This window comes from Mytilus galloprovincialis, chromosome 1 (assembly GCF_965363235.1).
Source record: "Mytilus galloprovincialis chromosome 1, xbMytGall1.hap1.1, whole genome shotgun sequence".
In the NCBI taxonomy this organism is placed as follows: domain Eukaryota; kingdom Metazoa; phylum Mollusca; class Bivalvia; order Mytilida; family Mytilidae; genus Mytilus; species Mytilus galloprovincialis.
The window spans coordinates 7,674,847-7,699,213 of record NC_134838.1 but is presented as its reverse complement, the minus strand read 5'-3'; the positions used below and the strand labels follow the sequence as shown (position 1 = coordinate 7,699,213).

At 32.4% G+C, this 24,367-nt stretch overlaps 1 protein-coding gene across 4 annotated transcripts in view; it reads left to right on the top strand.

Moving 5' to 3' along the window:
- Positions 1-1,258: 1,258 nt before the first annotated feature.
- The window catches only part of LOC143064387 (protein FAM135A-like), a 47,865-nt gene continuing 24,756 nt past the window's right edge, over positions 1,259-24,367 (top strand). For all 4 annotated transcript variants that reach the window (XM_076237217.1, XM_076237208.1, XM_076237200.1 and 1 more), the window contains exons 1-12: positions 1,259-1,390; positions 8,321-8,402; positions 10,259-10,338; positions 15,385-15,524; positions 16,393-16,463; positions 17,070-17,246; positions 18,433-18,526; positions 19,417-19,564; positions 19,976-20,025; positions 20,849-21,004; positions 22,706-22,779; positions 23,804-23,964. In XM_076237217.1, the coding sequence (XP_076093332.1) occupies positions 8,326-8,402; positions 10,259-10,338; positions 15,385-15,524; positions 16,393-16,463; positions 17,070-17,246; positions 18,433-18,526; positions 19,417-19,564; positions 19,976-20,025; positions 20,849-21,004; positions 22,706-22,779; positions 23,804-23,964 (1,228 nt within the window). In that variant the 5' untranslated portion in view covers positions 1,259-1,390; positions 8,321-8,325. The remainder of the gene's footprint in view (positions 1,391-8,320; positions 8,403-10,258; positions 10,339-15,384; positions 15,525-16,392; positions 16,464-17,069; positions 17,247-18,432; positions 18,527-19,416; positions 19,565-19,975; positions 20,026-20,848; positions 21,005-22,705; positions 22,780-23,803; positions 23,965-24,367) is intronic.

Here is a 24,367-nt window from a genome sequence, read left to right as displayed (position 1 = left end):
TTTTCGCCGCAGGAGAAAAAAAAAAAAATTGTCCAGAAAAAAAAACCATAGCCCCCCCCCCCAGAAAATCAAATGGTTGCTGCCTAACAGTTTATTCTATATTGCTGTTTTTTGTGACTATTCTTTACTGATATTTGTTCCTCAACTAGAAGATTGTTTTTATCAGTTTTAGTAGTAATGTCATATTTAATATGTTTGGAGACAAGGCATCCTTTAACAACAGATTTAAATTCTTCATAGCACGCTGCTGTTAATTCAAGCACTAAATTGTCATGTTTCATTTCAACTCGGATTTGACTTTCCCTATTTGCTGCCTCTATTTTGCCTGACATTGCTTTATCAATGTTTAGTGTGTATGGAACAGATGTTTCATTTTGAGCATTTGTATCATTATAACTATTGTCTATATTTGAGTTTCTTTGCTCTTGAGATCTACGCCTAGTATTTAAAGTGGCTACTTCGGTCCCCAGTCTTGTAGGGGTATAGGCAATTGGCGCATTTCTAGTTCTGTGACTACGTCTAGTTAATGACATAATGATGATGATTGAGTGATATGAAACCAAGCAGAAACAAAACCACTAAAACGTTATTAAATATATACATGTACCGGTAAAAGTTCAGTGGGTAAAAGTTCTTGATTTGATAGCCGGGTCACCGGACACATTTTTTAAACTAGATACCCCAATGATGATTGTGGCCAAGTTTGGTTTAATCAAGGATTTGTATAGTAATCCTTGGTTTAATTTGGCTTAGTAGTTTCAGAGGAGAAGATTTTTGTAAAGTTAACGACGACGGACGACGGACGACGGACGCCGGACGCAAAGTGATGGAAAAAGAGATGTGGTATGATTATCAATGAGACAACTCTCCACACGGAAATTAACAACTACAGGTCACCGTTTGACCTTGAAGATCCTTGAACAATGCCGAGCAAAACCGCATAGTCACTAAGTCAGCTATAAAAGGACCCGAAATGACTTGTTCGTTTGGCTATGGAATCATAATAATGAATAACAAGTGTTCTTATCATGCAATGATAAAATAAAATGCAATTTTAAAATCTTAAAGTATGATTTTAATAATATGTTTCATACAAGCTTTAAATTAATCAGAGACATATAAATATAAATTTAGTATACATGTCTCTGAATTAATATATAACTTTACAAGTGTTTGCTTGACAAAATATGGTCTAAGGGAGATAAACCTGATAAAAATCTGGTTTTCTCAATAATTGATTTGGGATCAGTTCAAACATTACGCAGGAAAACCGGAAGTGAGTGAATGGATTGGTGTTCAACTCTTGTTGGTTGTTATGATCAGAGACCAAGAATTATTATCATGTAGGAGCACTTCTGATAAATTTACATTTCCAAAGACAATAACTCAGGTGAAATACAAGCGTATAAAATGGTCAGTCAAGATAGCTTTGCCGGTACTGTCATGTAATTCTGTGTGTCACTGATAAAGAATTTGTATACAATAATGTCAATACATTTTTACACATGTACTTGTTGTACATGTGCATCCCCTCATAGGTAAATGCTCATTTGCAAGTGTTCATCTCACTATGGAGGAGGGAAAAAAACCTTAAATGTGTCATATGTGGAATTAAATAACTTATGCTTATTAGTCAGTTATCAAAGATCTGTCAGGAACCACATCAGCTTTTATTATGGTTTCTTTATTATTTAGATCATTTATGTTTTGCCTTTGGTCAACTTGTAAATTTATCAATTATATGTTCCTATTTTGGGTGGCAAAAAATAAGAATATGTTTGGTGCAAATCACTAAATTCCTTCAGAATTTTCAGTCAACAGAGAAAATTTCTAGCTAATGTCTTAACTGTTGTAATTGTATGACGTCTTTTGTTCACAAAGGCAATCTGCAACATTAGCCGCTAGTTGGACGCCCACATATAGTAAAATTTTATTCAGTTTATTATAGTATTTTCATAAGTTTGTTTAGACACAAGGTAAATGTCAGAATATTGGTCTTCAGACAAGTAGTTGGAAAAGATTTTGGTGTAGACTGAACAGGTACATTGTATTTGAAATCTGCAATCTAGGATTTATTCATGTATAAATGTATCATCTGATTTATCTTGCCCTGATTACTGTTTTGAGGCTTTATTTTCACCTGTTGATATAAATGCTGTGAAAGTTTTGTGTAAAAATATATGTAGCAGCATTATAACTATGTTGAAAGGTGTGCTTAATGTCAAATCATAAAAGACATATTTGTTCATTCTCTAAGAAAACTTGTATAATTTCTGCTGCAATTCTTGCTTAGTGGGTGCAATTTGGGTACTGTGATGTTATATATCCCAAAAACTTGTTGTAATCAGAAGGAAACTTCATGAAGTTGCATGCTCCTTTATCATTTATGAAAATATCAAAGAATCTTTCACACCAGATCTACCAAAGTACAGACAAGAAATAAGAAATATTGATTGTCTAGTCTTGTAAAGGCCACTTTACCAAATTGTCCTCTCTTGCTTTGTTGTAATTCAAACTTACCACACTGGCAATGAAGGCTTTATCCCCATAAGTTGTTGCTGGATCGAAGCTCTTTTTCTACTGTCCTCTCCCTTCAACAGGCTTTTATTATTTATTTAACTTCTGTAAATTCAAAAATTATTGCGTGCATTTATTATTGCAATTATGTCATTTTAGACTAAAATGCAATTTTAATTTTTGCTTTATTTAGAAAAATCCTGTCTTATTCATATAAAAAATTTAAAATACAAGTTTAAATTATTTAATTACAACCCTGTTGCATTTTTCACAATAATAAAAGCAGCTCAATAATTTCTGAATTTACAGTACATGTATCATTTATATATGTGTCAAATATTGTGGTTTTCTTTCAATTTTCTGATGATGGGTTGGTTTAAAAACCAAAGAACTTGCTTATTAGATATATGATTATGGACTCTGCATACAATGTGTTACTTGACCCACACACTTTAATAGATATTACTTTTATTTTTGGCCATGGCGTTGTCAGTTTATTTTCAATTTTGGCCATGACATTGTCAGTTTATTTTCCCGCTGGTATCTTTCTTTCCTCTTTTACATGTGTACACATGCAAGTTTACAAGGCTAACGACTCACCCTAACCAGAAACATAATTCAGATTTTTTTAGTGAAGGTTTAATAAATTTAAAAGTGTATAAATGTTTGGTATTATTTTGTAGGGTTAGTGCAATTTTGCGCCTGTCCCAAGTCAGGAGCCTCTGGCCTTTGTTAGTCTTGTATGATTTTTAATTTTAGTTTCTTGTGTATAATTCGGAGTTTAGTATGACGTCCATTATCACTGTACTTGAATTCATATTTTTTAAGGGGCCAGCTGAAGGACGCCTACGGGTGCGGGAGTTTCTCGCTACACTGAAGACCCATTGGTGGCCTTCGGCTGTTGTCTGCTCTATGGTCAGGTTGTTGTTGCTTTGACACATTCCCCATTTCCTTCTCAATTTTATTAGGTACATGTAATACCTGTAATAATGGTGTCTTGTCTATTTATATAATGAGGTGCCAAGAACTACATGTAAATGGCTCATCTTAGTGACTTAAGTGAGGACTTTATTTACTACCCTTGTTGGATCCTCATGATCAAGATAATTGACAATTTTAATTAAGAAATAAGTTATAAATTGTTAATTAGTATCAAGGATCATAGCATAACAATAATATTGCACAATTTAGATATGGTTTGATGCAATGAGTTTGATATAGACCTATAATATGATATCAATAGTATATTGATTAGTCTTCTTGGCTATCAATGTTTATGTTTGTTTGGATATTTTCATCAATAACTTTCTACAAGAAAACCTTGATTAAACAAAAGATGTTAGAAAAACAATGACAATTGAGATTTTAGACATGTAAAATGAGGTCTCAATATTTTCTCAGATAGATAAAGACTTTTAAAAAAAATGCATTTTTAAAAGTTTAATTTTTGTCACAATTTATTGCCGTTGAAAATAAAAAAATTCTGATGATTATAGAAGCAGTTGAAATTACACAACAACAGCTATAATTTTATGTTTAAATGTCAAATGTTAATAGCCTGTTTGCTTAGATTGGATATATAACATGAATGAATGAATTTATTTGCAAAAAGCATTTACATGCTATTACAATCAAAACATATATTACAAAGTATTGATTCTTTCATTTCCATGTGATAAACCTGAAATTATAATTCCTAGAAAGATAGAAAGCTATCAATAATCTCTAGAAATCATATTAAAAAACTGCTGGTTTGTGTAAACATCATTATTAGTCTGTTAAATTGCAATTTTGTAGTTGAATATAATATACATCATTTTTTGTACATGTACATGTATATTTTTTTCATCCTGCATGTATGCAATCAGTTATTAGGTGTTCATACTTTTGGTTGAATTTTAACATATATATTCTGTTGTAAATTTAAAAAAACAAAACAATAAGAACCTTACTGATTGCATTTTGAGGAGCTTACCCTTAATTATAACCTATCTCACGTTATAAAGTACATGTAAGCGACTATTTAGTTTATCATGTAGCTATTTCACTATACCATGTATACATTGACCTCTTTCATGTCTTTGGACTTGAAATATACAAGATAATGATTCATTTTCTCGAATTTGAGAACAAACTTGAAGCAAGGATGCATCTGGAAAATAAAATAAGCCTCCAATGAAAAGCATGTCTACCATGTCTACCTTGTGACTTGTGTTTATCTTTTTCTAGTTTCTACATTCTGATTGTGTATCTTAAAACTTCCATAAGAGCTATGTGTCACATAGGATGTGAGTAGTAGCTACTGCTGGTTGTTGTACTACTCCAATGTCCTCCATTCATTCAGGTTATCTTTGTCGTCCTTTCTACTTAGTTTCCTTTGGGCGTCCTACATTTGTATTCTTGATGGTGCCCACATCAAGGCTATTTAACAGTGGTTCCAGGGGTGGAACCCCTCTTTTTTTTCGGGCGATCAATGTGTTTGAATTGGGGCATATGGTTGAAACACCCCCCCCCCCCCCCCCCCCCCTTTTGAAAATGGATGGGTGCAGCCACTGCGTTCAATTGGCATTCTGTCAGTTCCTTCATAGTTAATTTAAGTAACAATTGAAAGACATTGGAATGTGTTGTGAAAAGAATTCTGGTTAAATTAGCACTGTATCCTTAACTTTTTTCTCTCACAACACACGCTATGATTTTTTTGTGGTAATGACCATGATGATACATGTAGGTTCACCATGCAATCTTCACATCTCTTTTAAATAGATAAACATGGTGGATTTTGAAGAATCATATTAAATATATGGTATAATTGTACAAAGGTGCAATTGGTGTTCTTATACAGCAATTATGATTAGACACATCATGTACATAATCATGATAATCTGAGCAAATGAGATACAAAATATTTTAACTGGAATGTTTTTTTCTATATTTATATGATACTGTATTTGATATATTGCCTTTGGCATACTAGGGTTGTGGATCATGACAGTTATTATTAATCACACCTGGTAAGTGTAAATATTTTGCACTGAATATTTCATAATATTATTGATTTGTTTAAATTTCCTCAGTTATATAAAAATTGACACAATTTGTTTACCTATGTCATTTCACAAGAAGAGATTTTTGTCAAGACATTGGGAATTACATGTACATTATAGAACTACCAACATGACCAATTGGGAAAGCAGTGAAAAAGGAATAATTTCTTGAAATTTCAATGTTGCAAAATATATTTCAAAATGAATTAAAATAGTTTTAAAAAAGTATTATTCGAAGGCATTTCTTTTCATAAAATAATGATAACTATTTCTGAAGACTATTAGTTATAAATTGATGGGATTTAATCTAGACAGGGTTTTACAGCTTTTGTATTGAATTTTTCGACTGTTTTTTTTTTCTTTTCGAAATGAACTTTTGATTGTTTGACTTCTAAACTAGACAATAAAAATTTGGCTGACACAAGCATTTTGTAGAGAAAAACCCAATATAGGTGTAAAAGGTACATTTGTAGAAGTGATATATTTATTGATATCAGACCCGATTTGCAAGGGAACTGATCATGATGTGGATGGTTAGATTTTAGGCTCCTTTTAATAAGCCAACTTTTTATGCCCCACCTACGATAATAGAGGGGCATTATGTTTTCTGGTCTGTGCGTCCGTCTGTTCGTTGCATTCCTCTGTTCCGCCGTCTGACAGTCAGTCCCGCTTCAGGTTAAAGTTTTTGGTCAAGGTAGTTTTTGATGAAGTTGAAGTCAAATCAACTTGAAATTTAGTTCACATGTTCCCTATGATATGATCTTTCTAATTTTAATGCCAAATAATATTTTTGACCCCATCACGATCAACTGTACATAGGAAATGAGAATGCAAGTTTCAGGTTGAAGTTTTTGGTCAAGGTAGTTTTTGATGAAGTTGAAGTCCAATCAACTTCAAACTTATTACACATGTTTCCTATGATATGATCTTTCTAATGGAAATGCCAAATTAGATTTTTACCCCAATTTCACGCTCCACTGAACATAGAAAATGATAGTGCGAGTGGGGCATCCTTGTACTGTGGACACATTCTTTTTTGTAAGATCATTTTCCTTTTGATTTTTTTTTTTGAAGAATTTACATACATGTATAGCTTTAATTTGTGATATATTTATTCTGTTAATTCATTACATGTTTTAGAAGTGTGCAATTTGCCATTTCTCTAGCTAAATACCATCATCATGATCATTACTGTTGTATTGTGTATGTTCATGCTGTTCAGTGGTATAAATATATTTTGTGCATCTACATTCTTTGTCCAGTATTTTTTCACCTGTTGGAATGGGTGATTACTGCAAGTTCATTTGTGAAAAGTGTCTAATTGTGTAATATTTTAGTTTACAGGTTCTGAAGTTGAATCGTTATATTTTGGGACTTGAAATTAAATCAGTGCAAATGATAGATATATAGATGTATAGTGTCTGATTTTAAAAAGAGAAATGAATAATTTTGTTTGCTAAAACTTGAATGATATGTTTTATGCTTTTGGAGTTTTTCTTTTTAGTTGATCAATGAAGTACACAAAGTTTAAGTAGGAATTTTTTTTATGCCCCACCTACGATAGTAGAGGGGCATTTTGTTTTCTGGTCTGTACGTCCGTTTGTTCGTCCTTCCGTCTGTCTGTCCTTCCGTCCATTCGTCCCGCTTCAGGTTAAAGTTTTTGGTCAAGGTAGTTTTTGATGAAGTTGAAGTCCAATCAACTTAAAACTCAGTACACATGAGCCCTATGATATGATCTTTCTTATTTTAATGCCAAATGAGTTATTTGACCCCAATTTCACAGCTCACTGAACATGATAGTGCAAATTTCAGGTTAAAGTTTTTGGTCAGGTAGTGTTGATGAAGTTGAAGTCCAATCAACTTTAAACTTAGTATACATGTTCCCTGTGATATGATCTTTCTAATTTAAATGCCAAATTAGAGTTTTTACCCCAATTTCACGGTCCACTAAACACAGAAAATGATAGTGCGAGTGGGGCATCTGTGTACTATGGACACATTCTTGTTTTTTATGAATTTTACAAATTACCAGTCATATTTTTTTTTAAATGAAATCCTTTTAAAAGACAATTACTCAGGTAAAGATATAATTATAGTAGACAAATATTTATCTATATTGTCTACAAACTGATGAAATACCTTCATCAGAATAAATAAATCATATTTACTAGATTTCAGAATGACTTCTTATGATTTGTTGTTCATAATGTATTGGAAAGTTATAAAACTACATCCTTCTTTAAGTGTTCCTAACCTTTTAGACCTGATTCTTGACAATAAAAAATCCATAATCCTAAGTTAATGATGATACTGAATATCTGCAGTAAATTACATGTTAATTTCTTTGTTATATCGCTGACAAAGCTTACCTTGCTACAAACTGTTATAATAATGTCTGACAATTATTATAATGATAATGGTTTACATGGTTTGATCAAACTCATCAATGATGGGAAATATGATCATGTAGAATTACATGAATTGACACGGTGTATTTGTTTTTGTAAAACAGATCTGAAAGTTAGACATTTTTTTTTTATCAACATGAGACCTGAGAAGCAGGATAGGATTACATAGAGGTATATTTTATACACCTCCAATTCAAATTATCAAATGATCTACATATATAACATATATAATCATGATAAATAAAGGTATGAATCTGGAAATGGACATAGAGTTTTACTTTGAATTTGGTATTTACTATAAGAAAATGCTTTGTTTTAGAGTGATCAAACAACTTTATTTATTATTTTCAGATGATATGTCTGAACTACAGGCCATCTTAGAGTTTCTGGTTGAATTCCATAAATTCTACAATGTAGATCTGTTTCAAAGAGGGTAAGTCATATATAACTTATTTTCTTGTCATAACTGTAAGGAATGTTTGTGTATGACAGTTACATGCAGTAACATTAAAAATATAAATATTGGACTTACCAAATGATATTTTATTTTAGTTTAATTCATTTAACATAGGAATTGGACAAATAAGGGCATCATTTATACATGCAAGTCTTTTGAAAGAAAAGAAATGCAATTTTCACTCTAAAAGATTGGTGCAAGGAACCATAATGATAATTTTGCCTTCACTATGTCATTTTCAATCTACATGTAACTGTATTAGTTGAGTCAGAGTGTGGTTTATTCTATTCTTTTACTTTTCATGAAATTTATATGTATATAAAAAGTTTTTTTTTGGTTAAAATTAATTGGAAATGCATTATGCTATAAACATGATAAAAACATGCATCATGTTGGAGACAAATTTGTACTTGTTATAACAAGCTTTATCTATGAGCATGATGAAGAAATTGTTATAAAGAGAAAAAGATTGTAGATTAGTTCTGATTTATCTGTAATTTCAACATGTGTTGAGATAACAGTTATTGGCAATTTTCTTTTTCATTCCTCAAATGAATTTCTGATGAAAAATATTGTGATACATATATGCATTGGTACAATTTTATACTGGGTACAAAGCCATTAAGAATTAAAAAATAATATCGAAGTTTCATCATAATAGATTACATGAATGGAGTGTTGTATACATGTAAGGCCTAAATAAAAGAAAAACATGTTTTAAGTATCCTGAGAAATTCAGACATTGCCTCTTGTTTACCCCCGTGCTCAACATTTGTTGTATTGCTGATTATAAAAATAATGATTCTGGTTAATTTCTGACCTTTTAAAATAGATTTTGGTTTGTAAACGTTCATTGAAATCCAAAACGTTACAAGAGATAAGGGATCAGCAAACGAGTTGTGATATATAAACAAAGTAAGATGGTGCCATTTTTTTACAGAATGATAATTATTATCAGTAACAGAAATACATTAAAATAATTACTTCATATTGAGTCTTTGAAAGCACATTCCATAGATACATGTATTTGTACAAACATGTCAAAGGTATAAAAATCTTTTAAAACAGATCAACTGACTGGAAACATGTGGCATATTTTACATGGCATTAAACTTCTTCATAACATGCAAAATTTTTAAACTTTATCATCACATGCATTTACATGATCATGATGAGTTGAAAATCTTATAAAAGTCAAAAGAAATATTTACATTTATTATTAAATTTAAAAGGCTTACAATTTTGAACAACAGATGCAGGTTTGGTCTACAAAAGTTTTATTACGGATGTGTAATTCTGAAGTTCTAAAGGCTGAAAGGTTTATGAATTAAACATCATTGAGAACCAGAACGGTTTTGCTAAACTTTTGTCCTTATTTGTTAAAAATAGACAGAAAAGATTGCTGAACCATGTCATCATCTGGTTCAAATCTGTAAGGTTTTGTTTTGTTCATAAGCCAATATCAAAGAAAAGCTGTGTCATCTTATCTTATAAACAATAAAAGGAAAAGCTTTGTCAAAGGTTTAGCAAAGACAGTAAACAAGAATGAAAATTAAATATGTATAGCATGCATATTGACTTGTTAAAAATTATTACAAATACAGAGCTGCCTTTGTCATGATTCTGTAAGAACACAATGAAAAGGCAAAGCTTTGTCTTGATAAAACTTATGAACAAAGACTCATATGCCAAATCTTCTGGTTGACAGATTTTTGCCTTTGACTTTATGTAAAGATTTTTAGGTCATTCTAAAACGTATTCATTCTGATTTGCTGTATTGTCATATTGCTGTGATATGGGGCTATTTATGTATGTATTGGCTTTATGTTTAGATATTACCAAATAAGAACAACTTTAAAAACCTCAGCCAGAGTTCCAGCTAAGATAGAAGTTACTCTGCCTAAAGCTACAGGTTAGTTAATGATAGGGATGTATAAAAACCTCAACCAGAGTTCCAGCTAAGATAGAAGTTACTCTGCCTAAAGCTACAGGTTAGTTAATGATAGGGATGTATAAAACCTCCTCCAGAGTTCCAGCTAAGATAGAAGTTACTCTGCCTAAAGCTACAGGTTAGTTAATGATAGGGATGTATAAAAACCTCAGCCAGAGTTCCAGCTAAGATAGACGCTACTCTGCCTAAAGCTACAGGTTAGTTAATGATAGGGATGTATAAAAACCTCAGCCAGAGTTCCAGCTAAGATAGAAGTTACTCTGCCTAAAGCTACAGGTTAGTTAATGATAGGGATGTATAAAAACCTCAGCCAGAGTTCCAGCTAAGATAGACGCTACTCTGCCTAAAGCTACAGGTTAGTTAATGATAGGGATGTATAAAAACCTCAGCCAGAGTTCCAGCTAAGATAGAAGTTACTCTGCCTAAAGCTACAGGTTAGTTAATGATAGGGATGTATAAAAACCTCAGCCAGAGTTCCAGCTAAGATAGAAGTTACTCTGCCTAAAGCTACAGGTTAGTTAATGATAGGGATGTATAAAAACCTCAGCCAGAGTTCCAGCTAAGATAGAAGTTACTCTGCCTAAAGCTACAGGTTAGTTAATGATAGGGATGTATAAAAACCTCAACCAGAGTTCCAGCTAAGATAGAAGTTACTCTGCCTAAAGCTACAGGTTAGTTAATGATAGGGATGTATAAAAACCTCAACCAGAGTTCCAGCTAAGATAGAAGTTACTCTGCCTAAAGCTACAGGTTAGTTAATGATAGGGATGTATAAAACCTCCTCCAGAGTTCCAGCTAAGATAGAAGTTACTCTGCCTAAAGCTACAGGTTAGTTAATGATAGGGATGTATAAAAACCTCAGCCAGAGTTCCAGCTAAGATAGACGCTACTCTGCCTAAAGCTACAGGTTAGTTAATGATAGGGATGTATAAAAACCTCAGCCAGAGTTCCAGCTAAGATAGAAGTTACTCTGCCTAAAGCTACAGGTTAGTTAATGATAGGGATGTATAAAAACCTCAACCAGAGTTCCAGCTAAGATAGAAGTTACTCTGCCTAAAGCTACAGGTTAGTTAATGATAGGGATGTATAAAACCTCCTCCAGAGTTCCAGCTAAGATAGAAGTTACTCTGCCTAAAGCTACAGGTTAGTTAATGATAGGGATGTATAAAAACCTCAGCCAGAGTTCCAGCTAAGATAGACGCTACTCTGCCTAAAGCTACAGGTTAGTTAATGATAGGGATGTATAAAAACCTCAGCCAGAGTTCCAGCTAAGATAGAAGTTACTCTGCCTAAAGCTACAGGTTAGTTAATGATAGGGATGTATAAAAACCTCAGCCAGAGTTCCAGCTAAGATAGACGCTACTCTGCCTAAAGCTACAGGTTAGTTAATGATAGGGATGTATAAAAACCTCAGCCAGAGTTCCAGCTAAGATAGAAGTTACTCTGCCTAAAGCTACAGGTTAGTTAATGATAGGGATGTATAAAAACCTCAGCCAGAGTTCCAGCTAAGATAGAAGTTACTCTGCCTAAAGCTACAGGTTAGTTAATGATAGGGATGTATAAAAACCTCAGCCAGAGTTCCAGCTAAGATAGAAGTTACTCTGCCTAAAGCTACAGGTTAGTTAATGGTAGGGATGTATAAAAACCTCAGTCAGAGTTCCAGCTAAGATAGAAGTTACTCTGCCTAAAGCTACAGGTTAGTTAATGATAGGGATGTATAAAAGCCTCAGCCAGAGTTCCAGCTAAGATAGAAGTCACTCTGCCTAAAGCTACAGGTTAGTTAATGATAGGGATGTATAAAAACCTCAGCCAGAGTTCCAGCTAAGATAGAAGTTACTCTGCCTAAAGCTACAGGTTAGTTAATGATAGGGATGTATAAAAACCTCAGCCAGAGTTCCAGCTAAGATAGAAGTTACTCTGCCTAAAGCTACAGGTTAGTTAATGGTAGGGATGTATAAAAACCTCAGTCAGAGTTCCAGCTAAGATAGAAGTTACTCTGCCTAAAGCTACATGTTAGTTAATGATAGGGATGTATAAAAGCCTCAGCCAGAGTTCCAGCTAAGATAGAAGTCACTCTGCCTAAAGCTACAGGTTAGTTAATGATAGGGATGTATAAAAACCTCAGCCAGAGTTCCAGCTAAGATAGAAGTTACTCTGCCTAAAGCTACAGGTTAGTTAATGATAGGGATGTATAAAAGCCTCAGCCAGAGTTCCAGCTAAGATAGAAGTTACTCTGCCTAAAGCTACAGGTTAGTTAATGATAGGGATGTATAAAAACCTCAGCCAGAGTTCCAGCTAAGATAGAAGTTACTCTGCCTAAAGCTACAGGTTAGTTAATGATAGGGATGTATAAAAACCTCAGCCAGAGTTCCAGCTAAGATAGAAGCTACTCTGCCTAAAGCTACAGGTTAGTTAATGATAGGGATGTATAAAAACCTCAGCCAGAGTTCCAGCTAAGATAGAAGTTACTCTGCCTAAAGCTACAGGTTGGTTAATGATAGGGATGTATAAAAACCTCAGCCAGAGTTCCAGCTAAGATAGAAGTTACTCTGCCTAAAGCTACAGGTTAGTTAATGATAGGGATGTATAAAAACCTCAGCCAGAGTTCCAGCTAAGATAGAAGTTACTCTGCCTAAAGCTACAGGTTAGTTAATGGTAGGGATGTATAAAAACCTCAGTCAGAGTTCCAGCTAAGATAGAAGTTACTCTGCCTAAAGCTACAGGTTAGTTAATGATAGGGATGTATAAAAGCCTCAGCCAGAGTTCCAGCTAAGATAGAAGTCACTCTGCCTAAAGCTACAGGTTAGTTAATGATAGGGATGTATAAAAACCTCCTCCAGAGTTCCAGCTAAGATAGAAGTTACTCTGCCTAAAGCTACAGGTTAGTTAATGATAGGGATGTATAAAAACCTCAGCCAGAGTTCCAGCTAAGATAGAAGTTACTCTGCCTAAAGCTACAGGTTAGTTAATGATAGGGATGTATAAAACCTCCTCCAGAGTTCCAGCTAAGATAGAAGTTACTCTGCCTAAAGCTACAGGTTAGTTAATGATAGGGATGTATAAAAACCTCAGTCAGAGTTCCAGCTAAGATAGAAGTTACTCTGCCTAAAGCTACAGGTTAGTTAATGATAGGGATGTATAAAAACCTCAGCCAGAGTTCCAGCTAAGATAGAAGTTACTCTGCCTAAAGCTACAGGTTAGTTAATGATAGGGATGTATAAAAACCTCAGTCAGAGTTCCAGCTAAGATAGAAGTTACTCTGCCTAAAGCTACAGGTTAGTTAATGATAGGGATGTATAAAAACCTCAGCCAGAGTTCCAGCTAAGATAGAAGTTACTCTGCCTAAAGCTACAGGTTAGTTAATGATAGGGATGTATAAAAACCTCCTCCAGAGTTTCAGCTAAGATAGAAGTTACTCTGCCTAAAGCTACAGGTTAGTTAATGATAGGGATGTATAAAAACCTCAGCCAGAGTTCCAGCTAAGATAGAAGTTACTCTGCCTAAAGCTACAGGTTAGTTAATGAAGTATAGGATGTTGAGTAAATATAATTGATGTAGTATGTTATTACATCAACAGCTGAGTTGTCTTATTGTTGTTTATACCATGTATACTATACATCTTTAGAAAATAAGAAGATGTGGTATGCGTGCCAATGAGACAACTCTCCATCCAAGTAAAAGTAAACAATGAAAGGTCAAAGTACAGCCTTCAACACAGAGCAGTAGCTCAAACAGAACTGCAAGCTATGAAGTGCCCAAAAATGACTATTGTAAAACAAACAAACAAAACAAAACAAACAGGAAAACCAACAGTCTAATCTATCATTGTCTATATAAAAAACTAGAAACACTTATAAACCACATCTATGACAACTGAACAAATTGTATAACAACATCATATTTCCAACATCTTGCATTATTTTAGAAGCTTTACAACTTCTTAAAATGTCATTTTACTTTTTGAAAAAGAAATTCCTTAATTTCTATCTCAGGAAATGAAATAATTTAATTTTCGTTGATTGATTGTGACGACTTAACAGCACTTGTAGCTATATCACATTTTATTGGTGGTGGAAGTTTAAATTACAAGGCGAGAACCACTGTCCTTTGGCAGGAAAACTGGGAATTCTTGTCAATGAAGATACGAGTCGAACACATTTGCTGCGAGCGAATTTAAACTCACAACCTCATATTTGACAGCCTAGTGATCACTATAGACAAATTACTTCTACCACTGGGTCATTGAGGTCCGTATTAAATTATTAACCTTTATTGATCATGCACAGTTTATACAGAAAGGTTTGTCAATAATGATTTAGTCATAATACTTGTAATTAAGATATGACTGGGAGTGGTACAATGTATAGATTGATTTCACTTAGAAAACATAATATCTCTAACTATATATATATATATGTGTAGAAAACATAATATCTCTAACTATATATGTAGGTGTTTTCTCATTTTAGACGATTAGGGTAATTATAGTCTGTATTATTGCCATTCTTGACACCTAACTTTTTACCTGCTAATTATCTGTCTGGTTATTCTTCAGCCTTTATTAAACAAAACATACAGTATCAGTATTTTTATTGCAGATTTACAAATGGATGATGAGATTTTTTCTGTAAGAGGATCAGTCCCATTAGTAAAAGTAACTTTTAAAAAGTCATCACTTTTACCAATTATTAAATCAAGGTCATAAGAAAGCGATTGTTAAATACATATATACAATGTAAGTTATCAGTGATATGCATGATCATGTGAAATGTAACCTAATTTTTATTGCTGCATGGAATGAAATGGTCTGGCCATCTTCCTGACCCACTTTCTGCATCAGCTGTTCATTCTGTTGTCCTATATCAACTACTGCTCTTGACAGCTAGACAGAATTTGGTGAATCTTTCACTGAATCAGAACTACCTTTTCTTTGCTATTGGTATAGCTTGCTGACCAGATGATATGAATGTAATTCATACTTGAAGAAATATGTTTTTTTTTTTATAGGTGAAACGTTAGTGCTGCCCTCTTGTGTCAATGGTGGATCAGCAATCAGCAAAACATTTCAGATCTTGTATCGTAATGAAGATGTTACAATAAATGATTTGATATCTTTTAGACTTCACACCATTATAGACAGTTCTAAGGTTTGTAAATTTTGAATATTTCTGATGTAATTAAAAAACTTCCTTTATTTACATACAGTCAAACCTGTATTAAGCAGTCACTCATGGGAAGTATCCTAATAAATCAAGTTCGAATTTGGATGGCTTCACTTTCACAGTTTTGAAGTTACGTCCCTTCTAAATGGATAATTTGCCAAACTAGCTGTTTCCACATTCTAATTAGATTTGCCTCAACCAAATTCAATAAAACTTACACACATTGCTTATTAATACCAAACACAGATCAAGATTAAATTTGGGTGGCGGCACTTTCACTGTTCTTCAGTTATCATGGTTATATCCCTTTGTTCTTTGGAGAATTGCAGAATTTGGTGAATATTGACATGCTGGAGAATCTGAGTCCCATGTACACATCATTCAGTTAGTTTTATTACATCTTTTTAAATGCACTTTTGAAACCAATATCAATATTATTCTGTCAGGTCTTTTTGTAAGAATTATAAATGTAAATGGATATTTACATTGGTTGTTATAAAATTTATTTTAAAGGACTTCAATACATACATGTAAGTTATTTGCACTGGTTTTGAATTTGTGAATCAACCATATTGTATTTTTCTTCACACTTTATGCGAGTGGTTTATTTCTACACATTTTACATTATCCCAATTAAGAGAACATTCTACTTTTACACCATTAAACAAATTTGACAGACAGTATAGTGGATGGAAGAATAAATTATAATAATTTGTATTAAGTTCTACAGTTGGCAATTTAAAAAGTTGTTAAAGTGCTGAAATTATACAGAATAAAAGGTAGAAAACCATCTGAATAACTAATTAGACAAAATGAATTCAACTGATTATATGTTTTTATTTTATTTAAACAGATAGAAGAATGTCTTGAGAAATTAGAATTACAGCTGGTTTTAGAATTATGGTTTTCAGAAGAAGATGCAGGGTAATTATTATTCCAATATTACAGATAAATTATATTGGATATATACTTTGTGCATAAAACTTACAACTTCAGCATTTGTTCAGTTTACTTGGTTTCTTTAATTTGGTGATCATTTCACCGTTTTCAGAATTTTATGCATTCTGCTATATTTTTTCAAAAGCCTACACCAAAACGTTATGATTGGTTAACATTGTTTTAAAGAATGGAAATTCAACCAATGACATAATATAAACATTATTTTCATTTTGGTGTACGAACAATGAGAATACCCATAGTCCTTTAGATTCTGATATTTTATCTTGAAATAATTTCAGTGGTTATTTTGTTACACATACCATGATTTAATTGACTCATGGAAGTTACTCAACTGTAGCTATAGCAACAAGTTGTAAACAATTCTCTGTACTTTGTACTATATGTTTATATGCTGTAATAAGCATAATCATTTCTGCAGATACAAGAATAATCATGGATCTTACAAGTATTGTTTATATACAGTTTGAAGCATATCATTGTTATATACTTATTTTTACATACATCAACAATAAGTCAAAAGTTTACTGTAAATTTAATGAAATTAACATAAAATGTATTTGTTTATTGCAGGCCTGGTTCCTTACAGGACAAAATGGAGTCTGTAACATCAAGAACCTTATCTCTCCACTTTAGTCCAACTAAAGGCATACATCATCATGTTCCTGTTTTGTTTGATTACTTTCATTTATGTGCCTTAGATACAACTGTACATGGCACTCTTATAGGGCTACACCAACCTGCAATTACGTAAGTTAAGTACGGCATAGATATGATACACTGCACACTTATAGGTCTACACCAACCTGCAATTACGTAAGTTATGTACAACATAGATATGATACATATAGATTCCTACACTGCAACAAGTGTATTACGATATTTCTCCACTCGAGACAGTTAAATTTTCTTATTTAAAACGTGAGGCTTGCCGAGCATTTTAAATAATTAAATTTAACTGTCGAGAGTGGAGAAATATCGTAATACACAAGTTATAGTGTCGGAATCTGTTTCTCTGATGACTTTAATCATTCTTTTTCAAAGATTTTCAGAAACTTGTGTTCTTTATATGCGACGTCATCAGGCAAGGTCGCCTTTTTTCATGACGTCACAATAGGAAAATTGAGAAGAAAACATAACATTTTGACGTCATAATCAAATTTCGACTAATCATTTGCCGAGAACAGATTTTTCGCTAGTGAGGAGAAATATTTTTCTCACACCAGTCAGGAAATGTGAAAATAGCACAAAAATTAGAGAAACTGCTATCTACTGTGAATTCATTATTATTTGTTTTATACCAATTTTTGTTAGTTTCATGTGTACAGATGAATCCCAAATTTAATTGTTCAACAAAATACAAACTTCTATAAAGTTGTATCCAGACTTTGGCAGAACCATATAATCACATATCCACGAAAATGCAAGGTTTCCACAATCCACTGAAATTGTTACCCATAGAAATAAATGAATCAATAATTATAGGTCTAAATCAAGCTTTAATTTGACTTTACAACTTTAATTGCAATCAAACCAAATGTGTTGTCTTGTGATTGCATGCTAACATCAAATCAGACAGGTTAAGCCTTGGCAGGCCGAGGTCAAAGTTCAAGTCTTGAAAATTGGTATTTGCTGCTTCTCTGCTTAGCACCCAGTATTGAGAAGTAAGAACCAAGTGTTTTGGCTTTGAGTCAGAATAATGTGTCCAGGTAGGATGACATGTTTTCCTGCAGACTGCAACGATAAAAAAACTAAAAACAAATGACATTTTTTCAAACTCAAGATATATAAAGGACAATTATATGAAAGAAAACACTTTTTGAAATTTCATCCAGGGCAAATTGTGAAAAATGATAATGATATATCAATAAGGTTTGAAAAGAGGGAATGAGTTTTGTTTGAACAATATTTTGATATTTGTTAAATGCCGTTGCAGCTTACCAAGACCACCGAAGTCAGCATGGACTAAGAATGGACCTGGAGAGAATAGTATAGAAATGGTCTACTTTGGATCAGCAGCACAGTATGGGGTAAGTCATGTCCTATTTCTAAGCCTGTAGGACTTTATGTAGTGTGAGCTACCGTATAGTGGGTTATTTTGTGGGTGTAAAATTTTGTGATTTCATTGATTAAGGTATACAAAATATTTTGCAGAATTTATTTTGGCGATTTTGTTCTATAAGTGAAAATAACCCGCTATACGTATTAGTTAACTGTGTTAACAAAAGAACAGAAACATTATGTATAACTTTAAGGAATATGACACTATTTGAGCAGTGGTATATGTATAATAAGTATGTGATGTTGGGAATGAGACAACTATCAACCAGGGACCATACAATGTGGATATTCACTACTATAGATCACTGTATGGGCTCCTACAATGTGGATATTCACAACTATAGATCACTGTATGGGCTCCTACAATGTGGATATTCACCAATGTGGATATTCACAACTATAGATCACTGTATGGGCTCCTACAATGTGGATATTCACTACTATAGATCACTGTATGGGCTCCTACAATGTGGATATTCACAACTATAGATCACTGTATGGGCTCCTACAATGTGGATATTCACAACTATAGATCACTGTATGGGCTTCTACAATAAGCCAAAAACGTGATAGTACAGTTATTTATTAAAGGCTCTTACATGACAAAATGAGAAACAATTTAAAAATCAAAATCAAACACCTTAACCATGCTTAAACAATAATTGAAAAACAAATATGACAGCCAGCAACAAACAACAATTAGTGAATTACAGGTGTAATGAGAATGTGGCAGTGTTAGACATGTTTGTTCCTAGAACATGGCACAGTGGTGAAAACTATTGAAAAAGGCTTTATAAAACATGTCAGCAGGTAGCCTGTAGTACTTTATGGCTTCTCATAATTTTATACTTTTTTGTAGGATTATTCCAGAAATGATACAGTTAGATTACACACAGCTTTCAACGTTCACAGAAAACTTTGTACTGTTTTGTTATCAGCTTATGAAAGTTTACAGGCAACATTTGAATTGTACCTCAAGACTATGAGAAATTCTATCTTTAAACTTGGTAATATTACTTTTAGAACTTTAGAATTTTGCTATATATGTGCAGTATTCCTGCTCCTCTTGTGGACTTGAATTTAGTTAATGAATCAAGGTCAATTATTTTCTAGTTTAATGAACTCACATGACTGAAAGCTTTTAATATAAAACTCAATCATGATCAGGAAAACATTCAAGAAATAAACTCAGATATTTTCGTAAAGTTGCTAATTTTAATTTTCTGGACTTTTATCCAAAGAAGAAGAAATGAATTGGTTCAATGAATGAGTAAATGCATAATGATGAGTGCTTACCAACCCTCATACATACATTTGATATGAAGTAGATCTAAAAATAACTTTTGTTTTCATTTATATTGTGAGAAAATAATGTGATGCTGTTTTAATTTCCCTTTTTCATAATCATTCTATTTCAGAACACATGAATTGTCATAGACGTCTAGAGATTATAATGGATAGTATACAGGTTAATATTTACACAAATATAACTAATTAATGACTTTCTGTTAAATAGAAGATTGATTTTACAGTTGATTAATTATAGATTAAGGTACAAATTCATTAAAATAAAGAGTACATAAAAATATGCAAAAGTCATTCTTAAAGATCATGAAGCCGGCATTATCATTAGGATTCATCTATCAAGGTACCAGACTTTATCAACATTATTTTTAAATGGTCTATTAATACAAAACTTGTTGGTGAATTAGAAATAAGATAATCTGACTGATACAGAATTATATATCTGTTTATTGTATGAATTACATATGGCAGTTGCCTACAAAATTTACTTGTACAGTCGATTCCACTTAATTGCATACCGCTAAATAGCATAATTCGGTTAATTGCATAGTTTTCTCCTGCACAAAACCATTTCCCATTCATCTAATGTTAAATTGTCCGGTTATATGCATAGCTCTACAAGTGGCCTTTCGGTTTATTAAATTATCGCCATCTAGATGTGCTTAGTTATAAATCTGTCAAGATTTATGACCGGAAACGGCAATTTGGTGAATATATCTTTCTTGAATGCATCATTATTTTCATTATTATTTCAGATTTACTTTTGTGTTATTCAAATAAAGTTTTAAAACAGTTTCTTTCGTGTTTATATGATCGAATTTGATTTAAAAATAAACCTTGATATCTACACAGGTAAAGTTTCCCATGTTCTATTTTAAGCCTTGCGCTTTATTGCATAGTTTTCTCTGACAAATAGGCTATGCAAATAACCGGAATGTACTGTATCATGTGTAGTATAAGATTTCTTTTTTGTGATTTCATTACAGTGTTTTGACAACGAAGAAGACCTGATTAACAAGGCAACAACAGATGTAACACAGCTTTGTGCAGAGAATGTGAACTTATGGTTCCAGTTTGTAGAAGTGGTAGCTTTAGACAGAAGTGTTCTACATCTACTCACTCAGGAACATCACACTTCTAGGGTACAACACTTATACATATATATTTTAGCATAACCATCTTTCAATATTACATGTAATCCTAAAAGTTTTGAAATTTGTTGTAAAAGAACCTGAAAACTTTGTAAGCCCAATGATGTAGAAATTCAAATCAGAGACTGTATCAGTATGTTAAAATTGCAACAAATCTACCCCCCAAAAAAATCCATTCAAGTTCTTTATTATTTTTTGAGTTTCTAACAAAACAGCTTGCTGTTCTATATTTGTTGTAGTTTGACTTCTCTGTTAGTCAGTGATCATGTGATTATGAGAGCTGAGGGCTTTGACATTATTACACTTGTGCGTCTGTAGATACTTTCATAGTACGTTCTGAAATTGTTTTCCCCTCTTTAACTTTAGTTTGCCTCATCCAAATGTTATGAAACTTAAACATAATACTTATAACCACCAATCACAAATTAAAGTTTGAATTTGGTAGGTGTCACTATTGCTGTTCTTGAGTTATGGCCCTTTATAAATGGGAAATTTTCTGTTTCCAAACTCTATCTTTATTTTGCCTCAATCAAATGTTATGAAAATTATACACAATGCTTATTACCACCAAAATCAGATCATGTTTGAATTTAGGTGGTGTCATTTTAACATTCTTGAGTTATGCCTCTTCATACAAGGAAAATTGTTGAATTTGCCATTTCTGCATTCTAACTTAACTTTGCCTCTATAAAATGTGATGATACTTATACACAACACATATTAATTACCTCCAAACACAGATCAAGTTTAAATTTAGGCATCACTTTCACCATTCTGGAGTTATGCCACATTCTTCTTTTGTTGTTGACAGATTTTCATCAGATATATTATAATCATAGCAATTTAGTTTATATAGAACACTTCGTAAAAGTAAGCTGAAACACTTTTATGTATAATTCTTTATCAGAAACACTCAAACCTAAATATTTGAAGGCAAGGAATTCAAATGTATAAATAACCACTTATTGAAGATTTCATTTTGAATTAAGATATAGTTGACCATTGAAATCATTTATACTGATAATAATAACAAGAATATGAATTAAGTGGTAGATATTTGGTTTACCCAGGAAGAAACTAATTCAAACTTTCTTCATTCTGCTTGACGATTATTTTAGTGTGTGTAGACTCTGTTGATTTTTAGAAATATTTTATATGTTCTCCACAGTGAAAATCATTTTGTTGTAAGAAAGTATTGGTGAGAAAACCATTGTGACTACTAACATGTAACCAGTTTCTGTATGTCTCCCTGCATTTTATGATTACAATAAAATCTGCTTCAATGGAAAGGAAACAAGTGTGAAGTCTGTTTGGTGATGGTACTGTTTTATGATAAGTCATGATTTTTGGCTAGTTTAAATCTTAGAGTCATTTTAATTCTTTGAAAAGACAGTTTTTCAGATATTTCTAAATCCTGATTACAAAACAAATTAATGCCTTTAGTTTTACAGAAATATTGTTTAAAGTGAAGAAATATCAACCCATACAAGTTGGTAAACAAAAAGAGAAAATGTAATATAAACTAGTTAAAGCAACCATCCTCTTTCGTGGTTTAAAAGGTCTGTGTTTCAAACTTTGTACTTTCATATATGTTTGATGTTTTTTTTACCATACATATTTGTTGTCATATTCTATGATTATCTTTTCATCTTCTGATTGCAGCCTTTGTTAAAACTGTTGTATCTGTTGTAGGCTAAAAGATTTGCAGAAGGGTTTTTTACACATGATTACCCCAAACCAGAATGTCTTTCATGCTATGAACCAAGGTTGGTGTTTGTATATTGTAGGCTATGAAAGAGATAAAAAAAAAATTTCTGATGTGATGTCCTTAAAATGCTTTGAGTACACACCGGTGATAAAACATAGATGCCAACCATTACGATTTTTCCGTAGTTTTTCCGATTTTGCGATACAAACTACGCTATTACGGTCAAAGTCGAATAGTTACGGATTCCCAATCATCGCCGTTCAATTTTGTAAATCGCGGATTTTTATCATTACTTTTCCGTCCTGGTCCGGTATTTAGAAAACGACAATGTAATGTTTCCGGTTTCTCGGGAGTTATCAACCTATTGATGGGAACTAACTGACTTCCGAAGAGGAAAACGTGCATTCATTAAGTAGCTTTCCCTCTTTCTCTACTTCTCCTTGACAAAACAAAAATGTACGAGTCCAGAACATCTGAACAATTAATGAATGGAATTCATACTACAGACAACATGTTGAACGACAAATTTTAGTGCACATCATTTTGCAACCACTCGTCAGTAATTTTTATTGGTAAATGCAAGTTTTTGAATGATTACTGAAAACTTTTCAAAAATACGGAAAATTTGATAGTTTGTTACTGATTGTCTCAAAAGGGGTTGGCATCTATGATAAAATACGAATATATTCATATGCCATCTGATCAATGATTTGATTGGACTGTTCTAATCCTTCTCTCACGACGTAAGTTTTTTATGAATGGGTAACCCAAGATCAGACAGTATTAATGATGTCATTGAATGGTAACAAAGAAAATAAACAATCTTAAGAAAATTCATGAATGTGAGTTTGAATGTTGCCCAAATATGAAAACATACACAGCTGCTAAAGTTAGATTTGATGAAGTGAGACTTTTTGTAATTGTAATACATGTATCTGCATAGTACAGTATCAGCTGCTGTCTTTTTTCTTTTTAGACAATTTAAACTTCATGTTGGAAAGTTCAGTACTTAATGAAATTTGATGATTAATAAATATCAAACCTAAAACCTTTATTGATAATAATGATTATTTATTTGACAGTTTCCATGGACATGCTGAGTTGTGTAACATTGTACGGAGCTCTGAGTATTTCCAGAACCTGCCGTCTTTACAGTTAGAGATCTGTGATATTGATGGAGATTATACCACACTACCTATCATCTTTGAAGATGTTTATTGTGATCACATTCCTATGTCAAATGGTACGTTTATACTTATATAAGGAGAAATGTGGGAGATTGGAGAAATCATGTAGGGATTGTTCGCCCTCATATAAGTCGTAATGAAGGCTTTAAAAATTTGACATTGTGGTATGGATAAAGATTATATGGTCAATCTTGAATTTTATGGTCAGTTAGACAAAATATTGTTGTATTTATGTATTTTATCTATTCGTAACAAAATTAAAGAAATTAAATTATTTTTATTTTGATAATTAATTACATCAGTGATTATTTCCCTTCATATGTTTTTTTCATTATAAATAGAATATGCCTCCTATTATATAAAACTTTATTATATTTTTTTTTCATTACTGTAATGCATAAGAAAACTTCAAGCTTTTTAAAGTATTTTTCTGTACATTTTTCAAAACAAGATATATGT